This window comes from Centrocercus urophasianus, unplaced genomic scaffold, assembly GCF_019232065.1.
Source record: "Centrocercus urophasianus isolate 14NV4802_14NV808 unplaced genomic scaffold, USGS_Curo_1.0 seq_15, whole genome shotgun sequence".
In the NCBI taxonomy this organism is placed as follows: Eukaryota; Metazoa; Chordata; class Aves; order Galliformes; family Phasianidae; genus Centrocercus; species Centrocercus urophasianus.
The window spans coordinates 2,416,453-2,440,228 of NW_024884697.1; the positions used below are offsets into that span (position 1 = coordinate 2,416,453).

Genomic DNA, 23,776 nt, shown 5'->3' on the forward strand with positions numbered 1-23,776 from the left:
TTCCCTTCCCTTCCCTTCCCTTCCCTTCCCTTCCCTCCTCTCCTCTCTTTTTCTTTTTTTCTTTTTTCTTTTTTTTTCTCCTGTTTTTCCTTTTACATTATGTTTCTGGGCTCCCTTTTAGCAGCAGAACTACACATCCTGCCTTCACATGTTCGGCTCTGCTGTTTTGTTTCGCTGCTAGGACTCTGACTTGCAGCAGCAGCTCTGAATTGAAATGTGAGCATGCATTAATCCAAGCAATGAAATGTAAATGAGGTTTGTTTTACAGACAGCTGCAAGAGCTAGCTACATGAAGGTTTTCTATATTTTCTGCTTTGTCAGGATGCCTGTGTCTTGTTCCTGCCCTCACTTCCTGCTGACCAGGGCTGAACAAAGTTGAGAAGATGTGAAGGGATGCGGAGATACATCACTTAGCCAGAACTGTGCTGATTAACAAAGTGCTAGATAGCTCCACTTTGACACCATGTCTGCTCAGATATCAGTTTTACACTGGGGAAAAGACAGGAAAGTCATTCCAGCAGTTTTTTTGTATTTTTGTTTGTTTGTTTGTTTGTTTGTTTTCTTCCCCAGATAAAGAGCTGCAGTTGTTGCTTTTTCAAGCAGTATTCATTTGTGCAGATAACTGTGGGGTTCATACATGCCTTCTGATTGATCCTCCTCCGTGAAACAAGGGGTCTTCATCTACTTTCCCCCTCATCTCCCCACTTGAATTTTTTTGCACTTCTTCATTGAGAGGGATTAGGGATTTGAAGCAGCCTCCAGCCCCCATCCTACACCAGGCAGGACATGGCTGGGCTCGATCTCCAGGGGCTGTTCGTGTGATTACAGCACTGAGCAAATCTAAACAGCTTACTGAGACACTGCTCTCACCCTGACTGCACAGGGATGTCAGTAAAACTGGAGAATGTGCTGTCCTTTCACTCTTGAGGGTGAGAAATGGTTTATGTGACCTTCTCAGCTTCTGCTTTTCACTTTCTCATTGTAAGCAGCCATGCTGATAACCCAACACGCTCTCAGTCAGCAAGTTTCCTGTGCATAACTAAAGCTCTTCATGGCTTAGAACCCTGGAGGGAAAATTCTCTCCCTTCTTCCCAGCCATGGCTATTATTTTCTCTTGGGAGTTGTGTTAGCCATTGAACATCAACAATCTGTCAAGAAATCGGAGTCTGAATCCTTCTGAGATAATGCTGAGAGGGATTGAAAAATACTTTCTGCCCAATGTCATCTTCCCACACGCACAAGTGAGCCTGCTGAGTAAGCTCAAGTATCTCAGACCTTTGTCACTACCTAGAAGGACACATAGGATGTCAGTCAATCTTCTTCAGAGAAGCATCCCCCATTTCACAGTGGAAAAAATATACCGAAAATTCCCCTGGTTGCTGAGTTACAGTGAGGTGTAATGTCAGTCGTTCACTCATCCATGTCTCTGTTATAGTACTGTAAAACCATAGAAGCAGAATCACAGAAGCAGAATCACAGAAGCAGAATCATAGAACTTCTTGGGTTGGAAAAGACCTTGAAGATCGTCTAGTTCTAACCCCAGTGCTGTGGGCAGGGTTGCCCCCTACCAGATCAGACTGCCCAGCACCCCATCCAACTTGGCCTTGAGCACCTCCAGGGATGGGGCGTCCACAGCAAAGCCCTGGTTACAAACCCCTTCTGCCAGGATAGGTTTCATTTGTGTGACTGTGGGTTCCCACTATAAACTATTGGTGGTGCTTTGAGGAGAATAGCTGCAAGTCATGCCTCACCCTCCTTGTCTCGGGACAGTTTGTGGGTCATGTGGAGAGGAGCTTCCTTCCCTCAAGAAGATGTGTGTGGGCAGTGTCTATTTCTAGGATAGAAGAGAAATTTCCTTTTGCTTTCCAGGAATCAGAAAAGAAATTCGTCTTTTCTTCCATTCCTGTTTCAGATGTGGGGGCTCAGCCCAAATCTTGGTGTAGCTGGGAAAATCCTACCAGCAGCAGATTAGCCCCAGGCACTAGAGTAACTCTGGGACAGCACTCCATGAATGTGACTAACACCCTTTGCCCAGCAAGCAACTTGCAACTGTATGTTTCCCCCAACTCTGAGCGAGAAACCACTTAACGCAGATGTGGTAGTTTCCTTTTCACATGCTTCACCCCCTGCAGAGCTGTGTGGGTTCCCTCCTTTCTGCTCTTCTGTGGGGTTTTGAACTTCTAATCTCAGCATCTTCTCAATTGTACCTCCATCATATGTAAGCTGATCCCTGTTCCAGGGAGCCTTAATCACCATGGAGTACATGGAGTGCACATTGAGGAGGTGTCCAGCAAGCGCTGCTGTCTAGGAACTGCCATGTCTTGCAATCTCTCCAAAATTGAATGCTGAATCTTAGTAGACATGCATGAGTTTGGTCACACTTAAGTGCTGCCCAGTGTGTCCTACAGTGTCATTATCCAATTTGAGTCATGTGTAATTCAGGCAGTAAGGGTTTTGCATGCTATCTTGCCAGGACATCCAAGGTGTGAGCCTACCTTCATTTAATTCACTCTTTTCATCATTGTCATTGTTCAATAGGTTCACATAAGGGGGAGAAAATATGTGTGGGTCTAAACATAACTCCTGAGCTCTCCCTGCATTGAAGGCAAGCTTTCTCTCCCAATGTCTGGGTCTTTGGCACACAATCTTCATTTATACCATCTATGCCTTTCTTCTCTAAAAGCTCCTCTTTGAAGGCCTTGTCTATGGCTTTCTTAAAAGATAATGACTTTTTCCTTTTCTTTACCTGAGAGCCATACTTCCCATCCTGCTCAAGCTGCTCAACATAACTTCTAGGGTTATTTTTAGACATCCCAGAAAATTCCCTGGGACCCAGGCAATCCGAAGGCATCTGCTGCTTCTGGGTTCTTTCAGCTTTGTGGTGCCACCCATCAATAACCTCCCCTCTGTGCTTTACAGCAGGTTAAAATTCCCTCTGGCCATATTATGACGGTCAGTGCACGTAAGAAGGGATTTGCCATTGCCCCAGATCTGTTTAGTTTTATTATTTCGGCATTCTGATTTAGTCTCAGCATGCTCCATGTATTCTCTGAGGCTCATATTCTTGAAGCTGACCTAGTTTTACTTTCTGTATGCCACCTCCTGAGGCTGAGGTCAATGAAGAATCTGAGATTTGTTCTGTCTGTAATGATTCTTCTTTCCTTCACTTTGGGGCACTCTGTTCTTGTGATGTCATTGTCATTTATTTTGTTTATTTTAAAACTGAGGAAGAAGTTAAGCACACAGGCTAACTTGTGTTCAGCTACAAGCAACTGCAAATCTGAGTTGCAAAGCTCTTCCAAATAATACACTTTTTAAAGAATAATGATTAATAATAAATTATTAATGAAGAGAAGGAACAGAGCCTGGGACCTAAAAGAAAGAGGGCATCTGTATATTATTTCCCCTGTTTCCTGTCTCATATACAATATATTTTCAGTGGTGAAATATATTTCAAGTGGTGACACACTGGAACAGGTTGCCCAAGGAGGTTGTGGATGCCCCATCCCTGGATGCAATCAAAGCTAGGCTGGATGTGGCTCTGGGCAGCCTGGTCTGGTGGTTGGCAACTCTGCACATAGCAGGGGGTTGAAAAGATGATTGTGGTCCTTTTCAACCCAGGCCATTCTATGATTCTATGATATATTTTCAATTATATAACTGTGGAGTTGTCTGGAATTGCAACTTGTGGCACAGGAAAGATGACTAACTCCTCTTGTATGAATTAGAATCATAGGATCATGGAACCATTAAGGTTGGAAAAGACCTCTAAAATAATCCAATCCAAGTATCAACTCATCCCCACCATGCCCACTAACCACAGCTCTCAGTGTCACATCTCCACATTTCTTGAACACCTCCAAGGATGGCGGCTCCTCCAACTCCCTGGGCAGCCTGTGCCAGTACTCAACCACCCTTTCAGAGAAGAAGTTTTTCCAGCTATCCAACTTGTTGATGCACTGAGCATTAAATCAACTTTTCAGCAATTGTCACAGCAGGCATATTTAGAGTTTACAATAGGAAAAAATCCCAGCAGTAAGGGCAGCCAATGCAGTTAGGTCATGCAGGTTAGGCATGCATTGCCCGGGCATGCGGTGGGTTAAAGTAAAGTAAAATATACGCTAAGTAAATTGTTATGAGGAGATGGGCCAGGCAGCTGCCAGGAATGGCATACTCTATGCTGAATATTTCTGAAGGCCGGTGATGGGCTGAGAGTCCTTTCCAGGTCCAACTGCTATGCTCTTTGGTTCACTCAGAAGCTCTCAATGCTTTGTGTTGGTCATATCCAGGTAGGGAGGCCTAGGCAGAGGATTTAGGAGTCTGCAACTATAAAGAGGCTGCTCTTCAGAACAATGGACTCAAATCAAAGGAGAACCAGGTCTGATATTTCTCATAAAGCATTTCCCCTGTATTTGCAATTCAGCAAACACCATTGTGTTTTGCCAGCGAAACCCCAGTTACAGTTCATCTCTCACCGACTTGTCTAGCTCAGTTCAAAGATAAAGAACTTTTCAGCTTTGGGGTGAGGTTTCAAACTGCCGAGTTTGCTGGTCCCCAACTTGAAACCAAGGTGCTGCGGTGTTGGTAACTGCTGTGTACAGGGAAGTGCTGTACCACTTCCTACATGCGATAGCACAGATCTAGCACACACTGCAAACAGCCCACTTCCTGCACCGGGGCTGCTGACACTGAGCAGGACAGCTTTGCTTCTCCTAAAAGGATGACCAAAAAACCTCCCAGTCTTGCTTTCCCTCTTACAATGCAGCGTAGAGAAACCACACTTCCCGGGGAAAGCCCCTTCTGTGGTGCAGTGTCTGAGCATGGTGCAGAGCATGCACAGGGCAGGATGTCCTCCTTCGTGCTGACATCCTCGGAGTGCCCTGGATGGCATGGAGTGAAATACAGTGTTAAAAATAGTTGCTTTTTTTTTTTTTTTTTTTTTTTTTTCATTAATGAATTCCAATTGCCCCCTGTTTGGTTGCTGATACAGATGGTTGATGATCTGTCAGCTTTGTAGTAGGGATGGTGGGGTGGCTGGGCTTCCAAGACGACTTCTATTAAAATCATTGGATATCCCAAGTTGGAAGGAAACCATAAGGATCATTGAGTCCAACTCCTGGACTGTTCAACAATATTGTCAGTAAACAAGGAAGCCTGGAGTCTGTGTGTGTATTTCCTTCAGCATGGCTGGGCAGGAGGCAGATAAGGTAGCAACCTCTATATTGCCTTTCCCCTGATCTTATCAATAATGATATCCAGCCTTATCGCCGTAATGAAACCTAAAATACTGATTGCAATGTTTGTAACTTGCATGGAAAATAATCTTCTGCCTGGAGGTTAATTTGTAATTGATGGAGAAAGCAGAAAGCTATCAGTTTTTACCCTCCATTCATAAATGTTCTTTCCTCATCTCTGGGGACAAATTGTTCCTGCAGGCCAGTTTGGATGACTGAGAATAAACAACATGTAGCCTTTTAAAGCCTACCTATATGAGCTGCCTGAATGGATGCTGGATGACAATGTAATTCAGAGCATGAAGGAGCAGATTGAGAGTAAGTAATATCATTAAGTGCATTCCTCTATTAGCTCTTCTGAATGTTAGAGTGGTTTCCAAGAGCAAAATAAAAGTTCAACATAGAGCGTGACACATGGATGGAGAATCTTGTATGAACATAAGACTTCATGTTGTAAGCACTGACAAATAATATCCAAATAGCTGTAGGGCACCAGAGATGTTCAGGAGAAATTAACTCTGTAATGGAATAAATTGGGCTGAGCTGTTGCCCTAGGTTACAATAAAGAGGGGTGTTACCTGTTTTAATCCTTGGTAAAATTATGTTTTGAAAGGTTTGCCTTAAACGAATGCTTGGATTTTGATGACAAGTTTGTGCTACTACTCCCAACATGTTTTCCCAGTAATGCATCCATCAGTGTCCATGGGGAAGATTTAGGAGTCAGTATAAAAATGGTACAGAAAGAACAGTCACATTCAGTATTGTGTTTCCTGTGGCATACCTCCCAGGATGCTCTTTGGGGGCTGATGGTAACAGCTCTGCATTTATCAGAAATCCACCTTACCACCAAGAAAACCAAGCAGTGTCAGGCAGTACATTTTGTGATGATTCCTGTGATTTAGTCCTGCAGCTGTCTTAAAAACCAAGCTGTCAAAGCTGAGCTCTAAAGCAGGTATTTTCTGATTGTTCCAGATTCACCTGCATTTTCCTGTATTTTGGTCTTGTTCTCAGTAAGGCTTTATCATGATGTCCTTACTCAAGTCCATTTGAGATTGGACTTGACATGCTCACTCCTTCCATCCTACCTCATTTGGGTGCTGTATAGCACTCTGTGGCCATAATTTTATAATACAGACTTCTTTGCAAACAGATATGGAATTGATGAATAAATGAGTGAATATAAAGAGGAGGGGAAAAAAAAGATGCAGTTGGTAAATTCAACATCAGCCTCCTCTTTTATTGCTCCTGTGGGGTCAGCATCCATAACTGAAACTAAACTTCATGTCTTGCAAAACCAAGGCAAGGAGAAAAACGATTATCATGGTAACTCTGAGGTTGAAATGGAGCTCTGGACAGTCCAAAATTCTACTCACAGCAAGTCTGACATTGGTATTAGATCAAGATGCTCCAAGCCATTTGCATCACCAGACTTCACAGTGCCTACAACTGTGGTGACCCTGAGATCCAGAGAGGGCAACAAGGTATGGTTCAACTCCCAAGGCTAAAGATGCAGAAATATCTAAACAATATCCACAAGTTTATTACCCTCAAGTTGAAGTGTTGGAACAGGCTACCCAGGGAAATGGTAAAGTCACCATCTCTGGAGGTGGTCAAGAAAAAGGCAGCTGTGGCACTGAGGAACATAGTTAATGGGCATGGTAGGGATGGGTTGGACTGGATGATCTTAGTGGTCAATCTAACCTAATGATTCTGTGATTATGAGATTATAAGATCTGCCTCCTGGCAGCCAGTCTGGATTTTAGATGCAACTTCCATAGCACAGTTTTGCTGAGCTGGTTTCCTTTCTGGTGTCAGCAAACACTTCTGCTTTTCAAGAGCATAGATTCTCTTGTTATACCTGTCTGGTGGGCTGGAAGTTAAATGCTATTGTAGCCTGCCTGGACACAGGCTTCTCCCACCCAAAGTTTAATCAGCTGTATTAACTATTCTCTGCCCTTGTAAATATGCCCTACTGAGATACAGGTCCTGGCACTCAGTCCTTGCTGTGGATTTTGTGTTCTAAGGAAGCAGCTTCATCTCAGAAGAGGCATCAGAGAACCAGGTGAGGTAAAGTCTGGTCTGGCTGCCTGCAGGTTTATGTATTTTCCTGCTGGGCTCATGTTTGGGGAAAATCTTCATTTACCACTGAGGAATTTACCTGCTGTTCTGGCTCATTTTCTCACCCTGGTGAAATTAGACCTGCAGACCTGTCAACCTTCAGTGTTCCCATTCCTCTCTCCTTCTTGCAAAGATGGGTGCTGCCCATGTGTAACACTTTCAAGGCTGTGTCAGTGCAGAAACCCACAAAACAAAGGAAATGCTGAGTTTGTCTTACCGCAGCTTGTGACTCACCGTATCTTGTTGACATACTCTTGGAAATACCCATTTCAAATTTCCCCACTTGCCTATTATGGACACAGGTTTGTATTTATAGTAAGCTTGTTCTGTGCATGCATAAAACGAAAATAAACATTGAATTCTGCATCCATGGAGTCGAAACACAGGATTTTCTTATGCATCCTTTTGGTAAAGACCACTTCCAGAGAGGTGGTACCTCAAGCAGATATCCTGGACAAAAAGGGAGCATCATCTTGGGATCTGCTCAGCCCTCTGAGGCCATGTATTTGGTTTGAAAGGGGAGTGTTACAAGGCAAGGCTGCATCACAAGGACGAAGTCAGCCATGAGCATTAGCTGGCTCTTGAGTCACTGTGTTTGTGGCCTAACAGCAGGCCTAACTCAGCACAGCAGCACGAGTCATTTGCACAAACAGCTCCTGACTTCACTTCCCAAGCTCCTCAAATCTGCATCCAGCCCACAGCTAGACAATCATGAACACACCTGCATGCTGGGTGATTTCCGGTGCTAACAACAATTTTGGACTTGAGTAACCTGCAGAGCACTACTCTAAACTCAGCCAACCATGCCAAGAGCTAAGAAAAATAAATCTCTACAGGCTTCTCAAACCACATCAAACAGATCTAGGAAAATGAAGACTGAACAGCATAGGATCACAACCATTAAGGTTGGAAAGACCGCTAAGATCATGTAGTCCAACCATCAAGCCACCCCACCATGCCCACTAAACACATCCCTCACTGCCACATCTCCACATTTCTTGAGCTCTTCCAGGGATGACAACTCCTCCCTGGGCAGCCTGTTCCAGTGCTTGACCACTCTTTATGAGAAGAAATTTTTCCTAATATTCAACCTGAAGTTGCACAACATGCATCCTTCCCTCTTTGCTACACAGATTATTTTCCTGTTTTGTTCTCAAGTCACATCCTTGTTACTGATGACACAGGAAAGATGCTGTTCTCCTAGAGGTTGTCCTAGAGTGTTGCAAACTTTCCTGTTTCCTGGTTCCTGTGCAATTCCTGTTGTGTTGACATGCCAATGTCATAAGAATTAATGAAGAGGGGCTGTTTGCATTGAGGTCTGTCCATAAGGAAGCAACTTTGGCAAAGGGTATCTTTTGTATATTTTATTATGCTTTGGCTAGGTAAGTAATAAAAAATAGGTGTCACATATATAAAGATGAGGTTCGTCTCATGTAACCTTAGAGGTGTAAATTAGAGCTTGTCATGCTATTTCCTTGTAGCCATCAGAGAGAAATAAGCATTTTCACAGTACAATTCCACCTGCCTGGTATGAGCTGGAGATATCCAAGGTCAGACTGGATGGGGCTCTAAGCACTCTGAGCTGTGGGTATCCACATTTACCATTGCAGGGGAGTTGGGCTAGATGACCTTTAAAGGTCCCTTCCAACTCAAAAGATTCTGTGATGCTATGAGCTGTGCTCAGAAAACATGCATTAATCTTTTATTGACTCTACAGGCAATGATGAAGACTACCTCTTCAGCCAGACAGTTTCTGTCCAGCAATCAACAGAGGTCTGGAAACAAATGTGGGAGTCTGTGCCATTTTGTCAGGGTGAGCTGTTGTGATGGTTATTGCAATTGTTTGCCTCTCTTAGCTTGGCGTTGAGGGCCAGTTTGTTGTGAATTAAGTATAGTTGAGGAATGTTCCTGGTGAGGATTGGGCCCTATCTAGTTTCTTCATCCACACATTGTGATGCAGCACTGAGCCTCCCTGAACTCTGTCTGAACTCTGTCTTCCCATTGGTCCTCAGGTTATATTCTGGGCTCAAATTTTAAGCAACAGCCAGTAGTGAGCAGATTTTGTGGATATGAAATGTAGTCACAAACTATGTTGTAGTCACAAACCAGGAATTGCAGGTGGAAAACATCAACAACTTATGTCACAGGCAGTCAAAATGAAGGAGTCTTACTCTGACCTCCTACCACAGGTACCTACCTTAAGTGAGCTCATGCTCTGTGTGTGCTGTAACTAAACCATCATGCCCCACAATGGAATAGCAGGCTGTTTGCTCATTCTCTGTTAAACATAGATCCTATCTTAAACTTGATAAGTGCACTGAATGAAGTTCTGAAACCAACCTCCTAATTGCATTTTAGCACTTAATGCCCACTGGTTTTATCAGCTTCCCGTAAGTTAAGTGTTAAATAGGAATCAATGGATGTGAGCATTGAGCAAGATTTATGAATGATCTGTTTATTTAAAAGTCTGGATTTTGAGTAATGGCAAGAAAGTCACAAAAATGTAATATGACAGAACACATAATTAAGATCAGAAACAAGATCTCACTTGGCAGCTTCAGCATCTCCAAGGACTTTTTTTCAGATCACTGCTCCCATCTCTTAACAGAAGATGATGCTGGCGCTGTGGCAGGATCTGCCACCCTCATACCACGCAGCATTATCACATCCTTTGTGCCTCGAGGCAGAGAGCAATGAGCAACGAGAGCTGACATCTTCAGAGGTGAAGTGAAGATCAGGACCACCGTGGACAGCTGGCTATTCTTGCTGTGCCACATCCATGGAGCATCCCAAGTCCAGCAGGAACAACCCAAGGCACAACCCCTGAGCAAGGGACTGCTGTTTCTAATTAGTAATGAACTGGAGCTTGATCTGACGTATTTCCACACACAACCAACAATCTAATTTCCATACGGAGTGAGCCAGCCACCAAACTGGAAATCTTGTTGACGCAACTGCTAATTATCCTCGGCATAATTAATAAGCAGTAACACAGTTTGTGTATGGCACAGAGGACAAACCTGGGGCGCCCAGGAGACGGAAGCACAGTTCTCATGGAGAGGTGATTTTGCAGGATTACCGGAGGAACCGAGTGGCTGCAGTGATTGTGGGGTATCATCATTCTCTCATAGGAGGAAATGAGCTGATGGAGCCTCATCTGTCCCCCAGGGGACTCTCAACACTGTATCTGGAAATGTGCCCTCCTCTTGGCTCTTTGAGGTATGTGGTGTCTATTTAGTTGTGTATTTATGGCCTTTGGGCTGTAGAAAGCCCTGAAGATACAAGATCAGGGAATTTTGGCCATCTATTGCATTGCTATAATTTTCCAGATGTGTTTGTCAGGATGGGGAAGGGTAGGAGCTAATGATAGCTATGCCTACCACAGGATCACAGAGATATTAGTTGGACACATTAGCTGGAGGTCTCTAATTCAACTTGTGCTTGAATACTGTCAGCTCTAGACTGGCTTAGCATGGTTTCATCCAGCTGAGCCTTGAGTCACCTCTGCATTTCATCATTAATCACTTCCCAACAACCTGTTCCAGTGCTGTAGTACCTTCCTAGAGGCAATTTTTTCTATCCTGCTGTTCAGCCTGCACCTCCCAGCAGCAGCCTGTGGCAGCTGCCCCTTGTTACAGTGTCTGGCTCTACCACAAGGAGTTCAACATCATTAACTTTGCAGCTGCCTTTTCAAGTAGCTATAGGCAGCTGCTGGGCTGCCTGTCAGCCTCCCCTTCCTCACTTGCTCCCTCTTCCACTTTTCACCTTCAAGCCTGAATCCCTCGGCCTCTCCTGAGAGATGTGCCCCAGGGCTCTTGGTGGCATGTCTCAGAGCAGCTTCAATCCAGCTGCATGGCAACAGGACTTGAGAGTCCACCTACATGTTAAAATCTGGGCTTTAAAATATAGTGTCTTCCAGAAGGACGACTCAAAGTTTTAATAAACAGACTGTATTAAGTATTTCACAGAATCACAGAATTGTAGGGGTTGGAAGGGACCTCCAGAGATCATCGAGTCCAACCCCCTGCCAAAGCAGGTTCCCTACAGCAGGTCACACAGGTAGGCATCCAGGCAGGTCTTGAACATCTCCAGAGAAGGAGACTCCACCACCTCCCTGGGCAGCCTGTTCCAGTGCTCCGTCACCTCACTGTACAGAAGTTCCTTCGCACATTTGTTTATTTAATTAAATATTGTATATTTAATTAAACTCTAGTAAGTAAAAGATCATTTCAGCCTCTTAAAAACACATCTGTATGAAACCACAGCATGATTTAGTTTCTATAAGGACAAACCTGTTCACGAAACCAGAGCACAGCTTTTCCCTGGATAAGCTCATGCCTTGCTGGAGGTGAGTGACCTGCTGCCCATGAAGGTGAACAAAGCCTGGAGTGGGGAACAGAACAGTCTCCTAGCTGGAAGGGAAGTGAGGGCATTTGCTCCCTGAAGCTTGATAAACTTGACAGCTGTTGAATTTTAATCACCTCAACAGGCTGTAGTGAAGGCTGTGATTAATTATTTTGGGCAGAGTGAAGCCGCTATGCTGGGAGACTGAATGAGGCAAGCCCTTTGAGGGAGAAACAATATGGAGAGATGGAAGAAAGGAGTTTCCTGAGGCCCAGAAGATGATAGATCCCAGATCAGTCTACTCTTCTCTTGTGCTGTTTCTTATGACCTGGGCCATGCAAGGAGACAGCAGGAGGAAGCAGGGCCCCAAGCCTGCTGACTCCAATGCGTTGTGGTCACTGGCAGGATTTCCCCATCCATTCATTGTTTGCCTTTCTTAATGCAGAACCATGAAATCAACAGGGGGACAGCCTTCCTCACCCTGAGTCATAGAGCTGAGTTTCTTGAACTTCAAGCAAACCAGTTTTTTTCCGTGGGGAATCCCATAGGTCTGACGTAGCTGAGATTGCTTCAGCAATCACTTCTTGTCTGCAAAAGGTATTAAGACATAGCTGTTCTCTGCTAGTTTTCATGTTAGGATAGATCTCTCACATGGAAATATTTTGAAGATTAGTATCTTTTACTGTTTTGTGTAATATTATTTTAACATTTCTACGTGCCATTAAATAGATAGGAGCATTCTTGTTTTCCTTCTACATCAATATTGCAGCATCACTTTTGAAGTCTGTGTTTTACCTCTGCTCCCAGGCAAAGAGCTTGTTTCCATCTTGTTTCCATCTCTTTATCCAGCAGCACCCAACTGGTGAGCATCTGTAGCTTGGGAATTTGGTGACTGCTTGCTTAGCTGTCCCCTGCAGAACCCGTGTTGCTGCTCAGGAATCAGAAAATGAAAACAACTGATCGATTTTTGGTCTCCAAAGCTGAAAAAAACTGAAAGAGTGAAAGTAACCACAGGCAAATCTGCCAGCTCTCTGCTAATGAGTATTTGTAGCAAAGTGATTGGTGACAGAGATGAGACCCCACTGCCACTGAGCTGTACCTGCTGTGCATGCACACGGACCATGGCACACAGTCTGGCTGAGTTCGTACACCTAAAGTTACTTCAAGTAATCCAAGTCTGGATAGCCATCAGGGTTGGTTGCAAGGTTTTCCTGCTAAACTGTAATACATTAAAAATACTGCTTGATCCTTACAGGGACATGTTTCTCTTCAAAATGCAGAAACAGCCCTAGAAAAATAGGTCAATAGTTTATTAAGTCAGTAGTTTATAAATATGGCACTTGTTCTGGTGCTGGATTAGGCAACCTCATATCTCTTGCATCCTCATCTCTCTGCCCACTTTTCTCCATAAACATGGCACTTCTTCCATGGCCCTGGACAAGAGTTGTGTTATTTGCATAAGCTATGCTCCTTAATGGAGGTTGCACTACAGAGCTGCTTTGAGAGACTTTTGGGATGCTGTTGAAGAGAAGCCCAACTGTCTCCTCTGGGCACCTCAAACCTTTGAGGACCCCACCTGAGACCCTCCTCTTTGCTGCTCTTTAAGGAGAACAGTCCAGAACAGCCTGTATCATGTATGTGAACCATGTTTTATAGAATCATAGAATCATTAAGGTTGGAAATGACCAAGATCCTCTAGTCCAGTCATCAATCCATCTCCCTTGCATTTTGTTTTCTTGTGCCCATTTGGCTTCTGCTGCTGTGATTTATTCCTTCCTTAAGATCTACACTGAGCTCTGTGGCTCTTCATTTGACTCTTTCATGGAGATAGAAAAGTGAAAAAAGACTTTGGTGGCATCTCTTCTTCAGCAGTGGAAATAGTACCCTCCTCTGACTCTGCTGATTCCAAATCCTCTCCTTCCTGCCCTGCAGCCACAAGAGGCATATCTCTCCTCATTAGGACTGCTACAGCAGCAGTCTAATATCTGCTAGAAAGGGAAAGGAGGTAAATGTCAGGAGAAAATTCTAATGGAGATGACAGGGTTGGACTTGAACACTCCTTCCTGTTTTCTACTACGATGTGGGATTATTGGAAGTATGTAATCTACAAACATCTCAACTCCCATGTGACTCAGAGAAGACTGGAGGATTCAGTAAGATTCTTCAATCTCTGAGCTCTAGCACTGAAGAAAGGAAGGTTTGTCTTGCAGGGCAGACCACATAGGAGCTGGCTTGCAGTAGAGGGATGTTCAACATTACTCACAGCTCCGCTCCATACAGAAAATGCACAGCTCCTTCATTGTGCAGCCTTTGCTTACAGTGACTTGAAAGACAGAATGGTGCCAGCAATGAAGCAGGAGAGCACAATTTTTATAAACATCAATAAAATGAAAAAGCATGACCTAACAGTCTTCGGGAGTTGAGCATGGGGTTCGTGGCTTGTTCTCAAGGACTCAAAAGTCCTTGACTGTTGCCTATATTTTAGGCACAGGACATTTTATTTCTTTATGTATATATTCTGCAGGGTTTTTTTCAGATTAATTAAAACTATGGGCAAGGCCACACTTCCATCCTATGGAAGGGTCCAGTTTCATTCCCACAGATCACTCATTCATGGCTAAGCTGGACTCGCTTTCCTTCTCTGACAAGTGTAGACTGCCCACATAAGAATTTTACATTGGTCTGCCCTTAAAGCTGATCTTTATTAGCTTTTGTTGATTCCAACTACGTGGGAAAACTTTTTGTCATGCAAGACTTGCTGCTAATTGCTCTGGTGGGATTTCACCATCAGGATTTTGATAACTTCAGCTGTGTTTGCACAGCATTTTTGATATCACACCTGGGTCCTGGTTGCAGTACTCAGTACCTAGCTGATATCTGCTTTGCTTACTTCCTGTTTAGCTGTGGATATTATAAGTCCTTTTTGAAGAAAAACCGAACCAAACAGAGAAAAAAGAATCAACACAGTTTAGTTCTTTGTTTCTCTGTATGCAGTGACCTCTTGTGAGCAGCAAAACACTGATAACAGCCTCTCACTTCACCATGTTAAAAGCAGAAGCCCAGTGAGTACTGCTGGGACACCAAGCTCAGCATCTTGCTATTCTTATTCAGAAATGTCCATTAAATGCTGTTCTCAACTTGAGTCCCAGAATCTCTTTGCTCCAATATCTCAAGGCTGCACGCTGCTCTTGATGCCCTACCTGAGGCTGACCAAATGGACCCAGAGGTTCTTTACAGCCTCAGCCATTCTGTGATCCTGTAAAGATGCACTTCCAGGAGCTTTAACACAGCATTAGACTCCCTGACTTCTGTCTAGTATGTTTCTGGTCCAGGTCTCAAACTCTGACACATCATAGTTACAACAGGTGGTTATTGGTTATCATCATCGTTAACAATTTTTAATGCCATTTTCAACTCACTTGTGATGTGGGAAAACAGCAGCTCTCCTACAGCTTTCCTTCAGGAGACCATAGGAGTGAACTCTTTTCATTCTCTTGGAAATCACATGAGAGTGTTCTCTCCAAACCCTTTATCCACTACTAATGGAAGAAACCCTGTCTCCACCAAGCCTCCTGTATGCACACTGGGATGCTGTTTGGATATGGGCTCATCAGTGGTTTGTAAAGCAGCAGACAGAGAGGTTTGCAACCCTCTGTGTGCTCATTCCCTGGAAGGGGCAATCTGGATACCAATCTGGATTTCATGAGTGTGGGCTTTGGAGTTGATAAGCACCACATAGAAAAAGAAAGTGCCCATAGTTCATGTATTGGTGCAGGCATAGGAGAGGACCTGTCCAGTGAGATACAATTTGAAAATGGTCCCCCTATATCTAGAAAATAGAAATAAATAAAATACATATAAAATGTAATTAACATGCTATAAAACCATTACAGTTATGTGAAGGAAAATGCGTACTCAGACTCCATCAACTGTATTTTGAGAGGCTGTAGAAGAGCAGCCCATGAACATCTGTGTGTACTCAGAGACAGGATGTACTGCCTAATGCCACCGAGGCTGTCTGCTGGGAATAGAAACTCCGTGCACCCCATGGGAAATGAGGAAGTAGAAAGAGAAATCAGCAGGCTCAGCTATCTAATGCCGATCTGTTTCTGACACGTGGTGCTCTCTAGTAAACCTGGGAGAAATTCTGAGGAAACAGCAAATAGCAATTGTTGCCCCCCGTTTCTAGGAAGATGTGAGCAAATATCCCCAGGATAACAACAACATAAATCTCTCTTCTTTGTGTAATTTTTTGTTTGTTATTAAAAGGTGCAGATTTATATTGGTGCAGGTGTGTATTGCAGCAGGGCTGTGAACATATGTCCATTTCTCAAGGGGGAAAAAGGAACTGACAGTTCAGCTGCTGCTTCTGAGACACAGCTTCAAGGTAAGTCCTTGCTCCTTTCTCCATTGACTCCCATATTTGATGGGTTAATGGTTGGACTAGATGATCTTAGTGGTCTTTCCAACCTTAATGATTCTATGATTTCAAAGCATTTCCTTGATCTTTGGAATAAATACAGGAGGCAAAAGGTATGCTGCAATTACTGAGATCTAACCATCCCCGTAGGAGAAAACTAGATTTTATGTGTGCACATACTTTTCAGAGCTTTAGCATTTTGTATTACAGGGTAAGGGGAGAAGGAATGACTTGGAAAAGAAGTGTAAGCATATAGAAGTAAAAATCTGGAGAATGTGGGAGAGGTACTTAGAGGCAGCAGAGACTGGAGGAAGCTGGGAACTTGTCACCATATGAACAATTCTTTGAAAAAATCACAAAATCAGGTGGAGTCCAGGAAAAAAAAAATCACTTCTAGTGATGTTTGGACAAAAACCCCAAAGAAGGAACATCGTTCCCAATGGAGATAAGCCAGCCCTCTGAGCCAGCACTCACAGAATCATAGAATAGAATTGTAGAATCGTTTGAGTTGGAAGGGACCCCCTGATGGTTGTTTGGTCCAACTCCCCTGCAATGAATAAGGACACATACAGCTACATCAGGTTGCTCAGAGCCTCATCCATCCTGACCTTGAGCATCTCCAAGGAGACTCCAATCCCCTGGATCCTGTTAGAGATGCAGCACTGCATTCGCGCTGTGTCACCTGTCTAGAAAAGGCACCAAAGCCTGGCAGGATACTTTTAAGTGGTGTTGCTGCTCACTTGCTGACCTGGAAAAATGTTGGACCTGATCTGAGATACTTTGGGGAAACTGCTTGCGAGAAGAAGCCTTGGGCACTGATGCACAAAATGACTAAAGGTGAACTGAGATGTTGAACTGTAGGAAAACACGTTCCATTTGCCTTTTTAATTATTCAACTTGATGATGACCACCATCATATTATCATCATCACTGTATCATTTATTATTGTTATTAATTTCACAGAATCACAGAATCACCCGGGTTGGAAGGGACCTCAAGGATCATGTTGTTCCAACCCCCCTGCCTAGCAGGGCCACCAAACACACACATTCAGATCAGGTTGCCCAGGACCCCGTCCAACCTGGCCTTGAACACGTCCAAGGACGGGGCATCCACAACCTCCCTGGGCAGCAGTTCCAGGGCCTAACCACTCTCCTTGTATAGAACTTCCCCCTAACATCCAACCTAAATCTTCCCTCCCTCAACTTGGATCCATTTCCCCTAGTCCTGCTGTTGTCAGCCCTTTTGAAGAGTTTACTCCCCTCCTGGGTGTAGGTTCCCTTCAGGTATTGATAGGCTGCAATGAGGTCACCCCGCAGCCTTCTCTTCTCCAGGCTGAACAAGCCCAACTCCCTCAGCCTGTCCTCATAGGGGAGGTGCTCCAGCCCCCTGATCATCTTAGTCGCCCTCCTCTGGACCCTTTCCAAAATCTCTCTGTCTTTCTTGTACTGAGGGCTCCACACCTGGACACAGTACTCCAGATGGGGCCTCACAAGAGCCGAGTAGAGAGGGACGATCACCTCCCTGTCCCTGCTGACCACCCCTCTCCTGATGGAGCCCAGGATCCCATTTGCCTTTTGAGCTGATTTTGAATTTGTTCCCAAACAGGGGGTTGTCACCTGCTTCTTATGAATTGTCACAAGCTCTAGGGGTATTTTGTGCTCTGGAATAGAAGCAGCACAAACTGGGTTGAACAATGCGCATCCCTTCAGCCAAGCCACTCATATCCATATCTCAGTGATGCTGGACCAAGGTTGTATGAGATGCACTGAAGGTTTTGTGTGGCTGGAGCAGACAGGTACTCCTTGATGCCTTATCTGGCAACATCATTGATCTTTGCATCACTGCCGGCCAACCACAGTCTGTACCAAGCAGCTGGGAGTAGACTTGGAGTTTGTACCCTATTTTGTATGCAACTTCAGGATAAGGTATATTTAAGATATTGTTTTGTCCCATGAATAGAATTTGGCTTACAGCCATAGCAGAGACTCGGTTCAAGGTTAATCAGAAATGCCATAAACCACCTTGCATAATGAACCTGTGAGTTTCAGCTGGCAAATCACCTGGAAAATTCACACCAAACTCTTGAATAAAGGAGGGAGCTTTCTCTACCCATGACCTTGCAAAGCACCTCTGGAAAAACCCATTTTCAACACAGATCCTGGCTCCACCCCTTGACGATCCAGCTTGAACTCCTGGTTGAGAAATCCAATAAAAACGTATTATGGCCAACTTTCCCTGCCTGGAGACTATATATAAATCACCCACAGTCACAACTTCAGATTGTAGCAGGGGCATTTGAAAATCCTCTACAGTTTTGGGGCTGCAAGCAGCATCACGTGAATAAACCTATTTGTGTGCTTCTCTTTCACACGGTAGGTTGGTTTTTGCATATCTGAAATGAAATTATGTGTATGTAGTAAGTTTGTGGAGGGGGTGGTGCAAAAAAAGGAACTTTTCTGCTTGAGGAGGTTCAGCCCTCCAGGGCATGACAGAACCACCTCTTGTGGTTTTCTCTCCTCAGTTTTCAGCTTGCTTCTCATCCTGTTCCTGATCCAACTCTAGTAAAGAGATAAAGGGCCTGATAAAGGGCCTGTGGGGTAACTGCCCACAGCAGTGGGAGTGGAACTGGATGATTTTTAAGGACCCTTCCAACCTAAGCTATTCTGTGATTCTCTGATTCTATGGTTTTATGTCTTGTGTCATATAAAGGATATCTCTGTCTCAGTATTCCAAATGCAGTGGGAATCAATACATGAGGGTCAGAGAAAAGAATACAAAAGGGCAGTGTGCAAGGAGATTTTCCAAGCCAAGAGCAGTCCTCAGCTCAGACACCTCCCCAGACAAATGTGGGGTTTGTGTTTTAGAGGCCATAATGCCTTCCTCTCCTGTGAATCCCTCCAGCTGCTTTTCCTACCAGCCTGATTTCATATGCTAATTATTTGAAAATCACTCATTTGAACATCTAGCAATGAAAATGGAAATATCACTGCCATCCCAAAGCCTGCAGTGCAGCTGAAAGAAGATAAAGCATCCTGCACCACAATGAAATTAGGAACAGTTTTCTCCAACAGAAAGATCTTGCTGACTGCTGACAATCATGTCAACACCTGAGAAAGATGAAATAAATCTATTTCTGGACCAGAAAAAGAAAATATCGTGTCCGCTCTTTTCACTGTACAGGAAAAAGAACATGCACAGCTGAAAACATGAATCTGTAGAAATTCTGTACAATCATAGGAAGAGCTGTAGCATTATATATCAGTATACATCAGCACATCAATATTTTTCTCCAGAAGAGTGGTTGGGTATTGGCACAGTCTGCCCAGGGAGGTGGTGGAGTCAGCGTGCCTGGAGGTGTCCAAGAAATGTGGAGATGTGGTACTTAGGGCCGTGGTTCAGTGGGCAATACTGGTGGTAGGTGATTGGTAAGACTAGATGATCTTAGAGGTCTTTTCCAATCTTAATGATTATATGATTCCATGACTACCTGTACTGCTATAGCAGCTAAATAGAGGAATCACCCCTTGTGCTTGCTGCTGCCATCTGCTCAATCCCTTCTCTTCGTCCATGTGTCTCTGTAAGTTTGTGATTTTGGGTTGGACACCCTAAAAATGCAAGAAGAGCACACGTTGCCCAGTGACAGCTGTCTGAGTGCCAGAACTCCAAGATGGACCATTTGGGATCATGTGTCTGATTTAAATTCTGCTGTGAGCACAGATAAGTTAGAGAAAAGTGCATTTCTGTGTGATCTTCAATGAGGCAAGGAACATGTGGTGAGCTTAGCACCACTGCGATTTTCCCTCTAAATTCCTCACAAGACTAATGCTGAACTCAGCATCCAAGCTGTTGGAACAGAATGTGAATGCAGCTGAGGGCAGTTGGAGCACTGAGGGCCATGGTTAGTGGGCATAGTGGGGATGGGTTGATGGTTGGACTGGATGAGCTTAGTGGTCATTTCCAACCTTAATGATTCTGTGATTTTATGATTCCAAAACCCATTTTAGAGTTCAACCTTATTCTGCTGTTGTTTTTTCAGTATCCAGTAAGAGATGAATTATTCTTCCTTGATCTTTCAAAGTCTCCTTCTCTACCAGCCGTGCCCAAGAACAAAAATGAGTCTAGATTTGATGAGCTTTCTCTGAGTTTGTTGTCTGTCTGCATTTGCTCTCCAGGTGAGCAAGAGCTCATCCCTCAAAGTCCTCCCTGCGATGCTGCTGCTGCTGCTGCTGCAGATCTCACTGAGCTGCCTCTGGCTGGGACGTGGTGAGGTGGTGACATCCTTTGAAAGTTCATGCCCTCAGTTTTTCTTCCGGGAAACCCCCCCAAATGAAGCCCTGGAACCAGAGAGCCCAGCCTGGATCTGCCAGCGTTACAAGAATCAGTATTATTTTGCCACCTTGTATGACAGGAGCAGGCGTATTCCCGTGTATTCTGCTTACCTGTACCAACCTGGATCTGGCACAAGACCCAAAACCTGGCTGGTGGAACCCCAGGTGAGCATTCTCCTCATCTCCTCTGGGACTTCTGTGGGCTCCATGGCTCTTCTCTTCATTCTCTTCCATTCTATCCACCTGTAAGGACTCCCTAAGTGGCCTCAGCTTGAAAGAGAATGCCTGTGCTCTTGTTTTCCCCAAGCCTGTAAAACAATAGAGTGTTGACAGATTAAACTAAAAGAGGCATGAAAAACATAGAGAGAGCTGTTTGTGGAAGTGGGTCTGAATGGAGCAATGAGCAGGACTGGTGACAGTGTGATGAGATGTAGGTGATGATGAAGGTTGGATGTGATTAACAGGGGCAGCAGGAACTGAGGAGAGCCTTGGACAGGTGTGGGATGTGGAGATGAAAGGAAAGGGAACCAGATGTGTCACACTTGTGTCTCTCCAAAGTCACCTCTCAAACCTGAGAGAATGGAAAATTTGTCCATAGCTCATGTATCCATCCACATTCCTGCTGCAGACTGGGTCTCAAAGGTCACAAGACAAATGAAGTGGTGTCATATTTTGAGCTTTGTTTTATTTTAATCTCTTGTCAAGGAGGGACAGCTTTATGATTTCTCTGTGGTAAGTATGTTTGCATTGCATTGAAATGGCAGAAAATGAGTGCTCGGCACTCAAAGACTTTTGCTCCAGAAAACCTGCTCCACTATTCCCATCCCCAGTGCTAACACCTTTTCTTCTTTACCTGTCAAGCTGATGGGCCTGAGTTATCCCAAAACAATGGAAAGAGAATGGACACTCTCAAAATATTACAACGTCACTTCAGAGCAGATTGGCAAGAGCCAAGCTATCCTCCAGGATTACAAGAACCTGACGGGTTTGAACCGTGGCCATTTGAACCCCAGTGGACATCACTCTGACTCCAGCAGCAGGACGGCAACCTTCAGCCTCACCAACATCGTGGCCCAGGATGAGAAACTCAACGGTGGTGCCTGGAACAACTATGAGCAGCAAACCATGATGAGGAGGACAGTGGGGTGTAACACAACCTACGTCGTGGTGGGTGCTGTGCCTGGGAACAACTATATTGCCAAGGGCAGAGTGAATAAGCCCAGCCACATCTGGTCGAGCGCTTGCTGTGAGGTGGACAAAAACCACAGGGAGGCTTGGGGGGTCATTGCTGAGAATGACAAGAATGAGGTACAGCTCCTCACACTGGGGGAGCTGGAGGAGGTGTTGACCCACCTTTATGGCAGGGATCAGGTTTATCTGTTTGATAGTGACTGTCCCAGGGAATAAGCTCCGTTTCACATCATAGGTATCCTATTATACCCACCAGCATTTGTCCTACTTCCTTCTCTAGGGGTTTTCCAGTTGCACTCCGAACCTCTTCTTTGAAAATAAAAGGGAGAGGCCAGTAGAGCCTCTGGCTCATTTGCTTTCCTACTCTGCTTCCCACCCTTGCAATGATGGTTCTGGGATGAGTCCCTGAAAGCTCTGGAGGGACAGTCTGGATACCAGTCCGTGGGTAAGGAATCAGTTTGTCCTTAAGACTAGAGACATACTGCTTTTTGTTCCTCCCTGTTTCTCCATGCCCACATACAGACTGTGGTTCCTTACCCTCTTTCATTCAACATTGCTGTTAACATGCTGTTGATTTATCCATTGCCTCCTCAGGAAAGTTCCCAGGCAAGGTTGGCTCAGATAATCCATGGATTATCCAGATTCCTCCTTGGAGATACTCAAAATCCATCTGGACCTTGTAATGGACAACCTGCTCTGGCTGACTCGCCTGACACAGCCAATGGCAAAGGCAAAGAGCAGACAGAGAGGGGAAAGTGGAAAGGAGGAAGGCTAGTAAGCATGGGAAGAACATCACAGCTCTGTTGAGCTCTGTAAATAAGTAAAATAAGGAAGGAGATAACCTGCATCTAATCTCTAAGCTCCCTAACCATGAGTTTACATGAAGGCCATGCTTATGTAAATTTACTAGAACATTTTTGTTTGCTTGGTTTTGGATCATGTACCTTGAGAGCAAGAGCTGAGGTATCAAGCAGCTGGGCTTAGGGATCAGATACACAGCAGACTTTGACCAACTAAAGATAAATTTCTGTAATGCAGTGGGATAACTTTATTCTCTGCCCTACTTTTGAACCTTTTCTGCAGATTTATATATGATTGATTTTTTTTTTCCATTGTAAAATGTATTCAGTGGGTATAAAAGTTCAATATATGCTGTATAATTTTGTTCCTGAGTTGTTTATGATATAAATTATTTGCTCCAATGTTAAATCCTAGAATTGCTTTCCACTGAAATTTCCACTTCTAGTAATGCCTTAGTTTGTAAGGCTTCTTTGGCAGAGATAGGCTGTCCAAACCCAATCTGAAAATACCATGACACCCATCATCACACTATCACCACTTCACAGAAACACAGAATCACAGAATGGCCAGGGTTGGGAGGGACCTCAAGGATCAGGAATCTCCAACCGCCCTGCCTCACGCAGGGCGACCAACCTCCATGTTTAATACCAGACCAGGCTGCCCAGGGCCCCATCCAACCTGGCCTTGAACACCTCCAGGGATGGACGGGGCATCCACAACCTCTCTGGGCAGCCTGTTCCAGCACCTCTCCACTTTCATAGTAAAGAATTTCCCCCTGACATCCAACCTAAATCTTCCCTCCCTCAACTTCAAACCATTTCCCCTTGTCCTGCAGTTATCTACCCTTTCCAAGAGATGGTTCCCCTCCTGTTTGTAGGCTCCCTTTAGGTACAATGAGGTCACCCTGCAGCCTTCTTTTCTCTGGGCTGAACAAGCCCCGCTCCCTCAGCCTGTCTTTGTAGGGGAGGTGCTCCAGTCCCCTGATCGTCATGGTGGCTCTGCTCTGGCCCTCTCCACCACCTGTCCTTCCTGTACTGGGGGCTCCAGACCTGCTCGCAGTACTCCAGATGGGGCCTCACAAGAGCAGAGGGGGACAGTCACCTCCCTGTCCCTGCTGGTCACCCCTCTGCTGATGGAGCCCAGGATACCATTTGCTTTCCAACTGCAAGAGCACACTGCTGGCTCATGTTCAGTTTTTCATCCCTCAGGACCCCCAGGTCCTTCTCTGCAGGGCTGCTCTCAGGGACTGCTCCTTCCAGTCTGTATAGATACCTGGGGTTCCTCTGGCCCAAGTGCAAAGCCTTGCACTTTGCTATGTTAAACCTCATTAGGTTCAC

At 44.7% G+C, this 23,776-nt stretch overlaps 1 protein-coding gene across 3 annotated transcripts; it reads left to right on the forward strand.

Annotated features, from left to right (window-relative positions):
* The first annotated feature begins 4,990 nt into the window (after positions 1-4,990).
* LOC122158691 (endonuclease domain-containing 1 protein-like) lies at positions 4,991-22,793 on the forward strand. Of its 3 annotated transcripts, XM_042815579.1 has the most exons (6): positions 4,991-5,552; positions 9,070-9,165; positions 9,937-10,571; positions 15,966-16,083; positions 20,292-20,612; positions 21,309-22,791. In XM_042815579.1, exons 5-6 carry the CDS (start codon positions 20,328-20,330, stop codon positions 21,852-21,854), a joined length of 831 nt encoding a protein of 276 aa, XP_042671513.1. In that variant the 5' UTR covers positions 4,991-5,552; positions 9,070-9,165; positions 9,937-10,571; positions 15,966-16,083; positions 20,292-20,327; the 3' UTR covers positions 21,855-22,791. The 3 variants fall into 3 exon arrangements, with proteins under 3 accessions (XP_042671513.1, XP_042671512.1, XP_042671511.1); XM_042815578.1 differs by lacking the exons at positions 4,991-5,552; positions 9,070-9,165; positions 9,937-10,571 and having other exon boundaries at positions 13,013-16,083; XM_042815577.1 differs by lacking the exons at positions 4,991-5,552; positions 9,070-9,165; positions 9,937-10,571; positions 15,966-16,083 and adding an exon at positions 17,771-18,491 and having other exon boundaries at positions 21,309-22,793.
* The last annotated feature ends 983 nt before the right edge of the window (positions 22,794-23,776 follow it).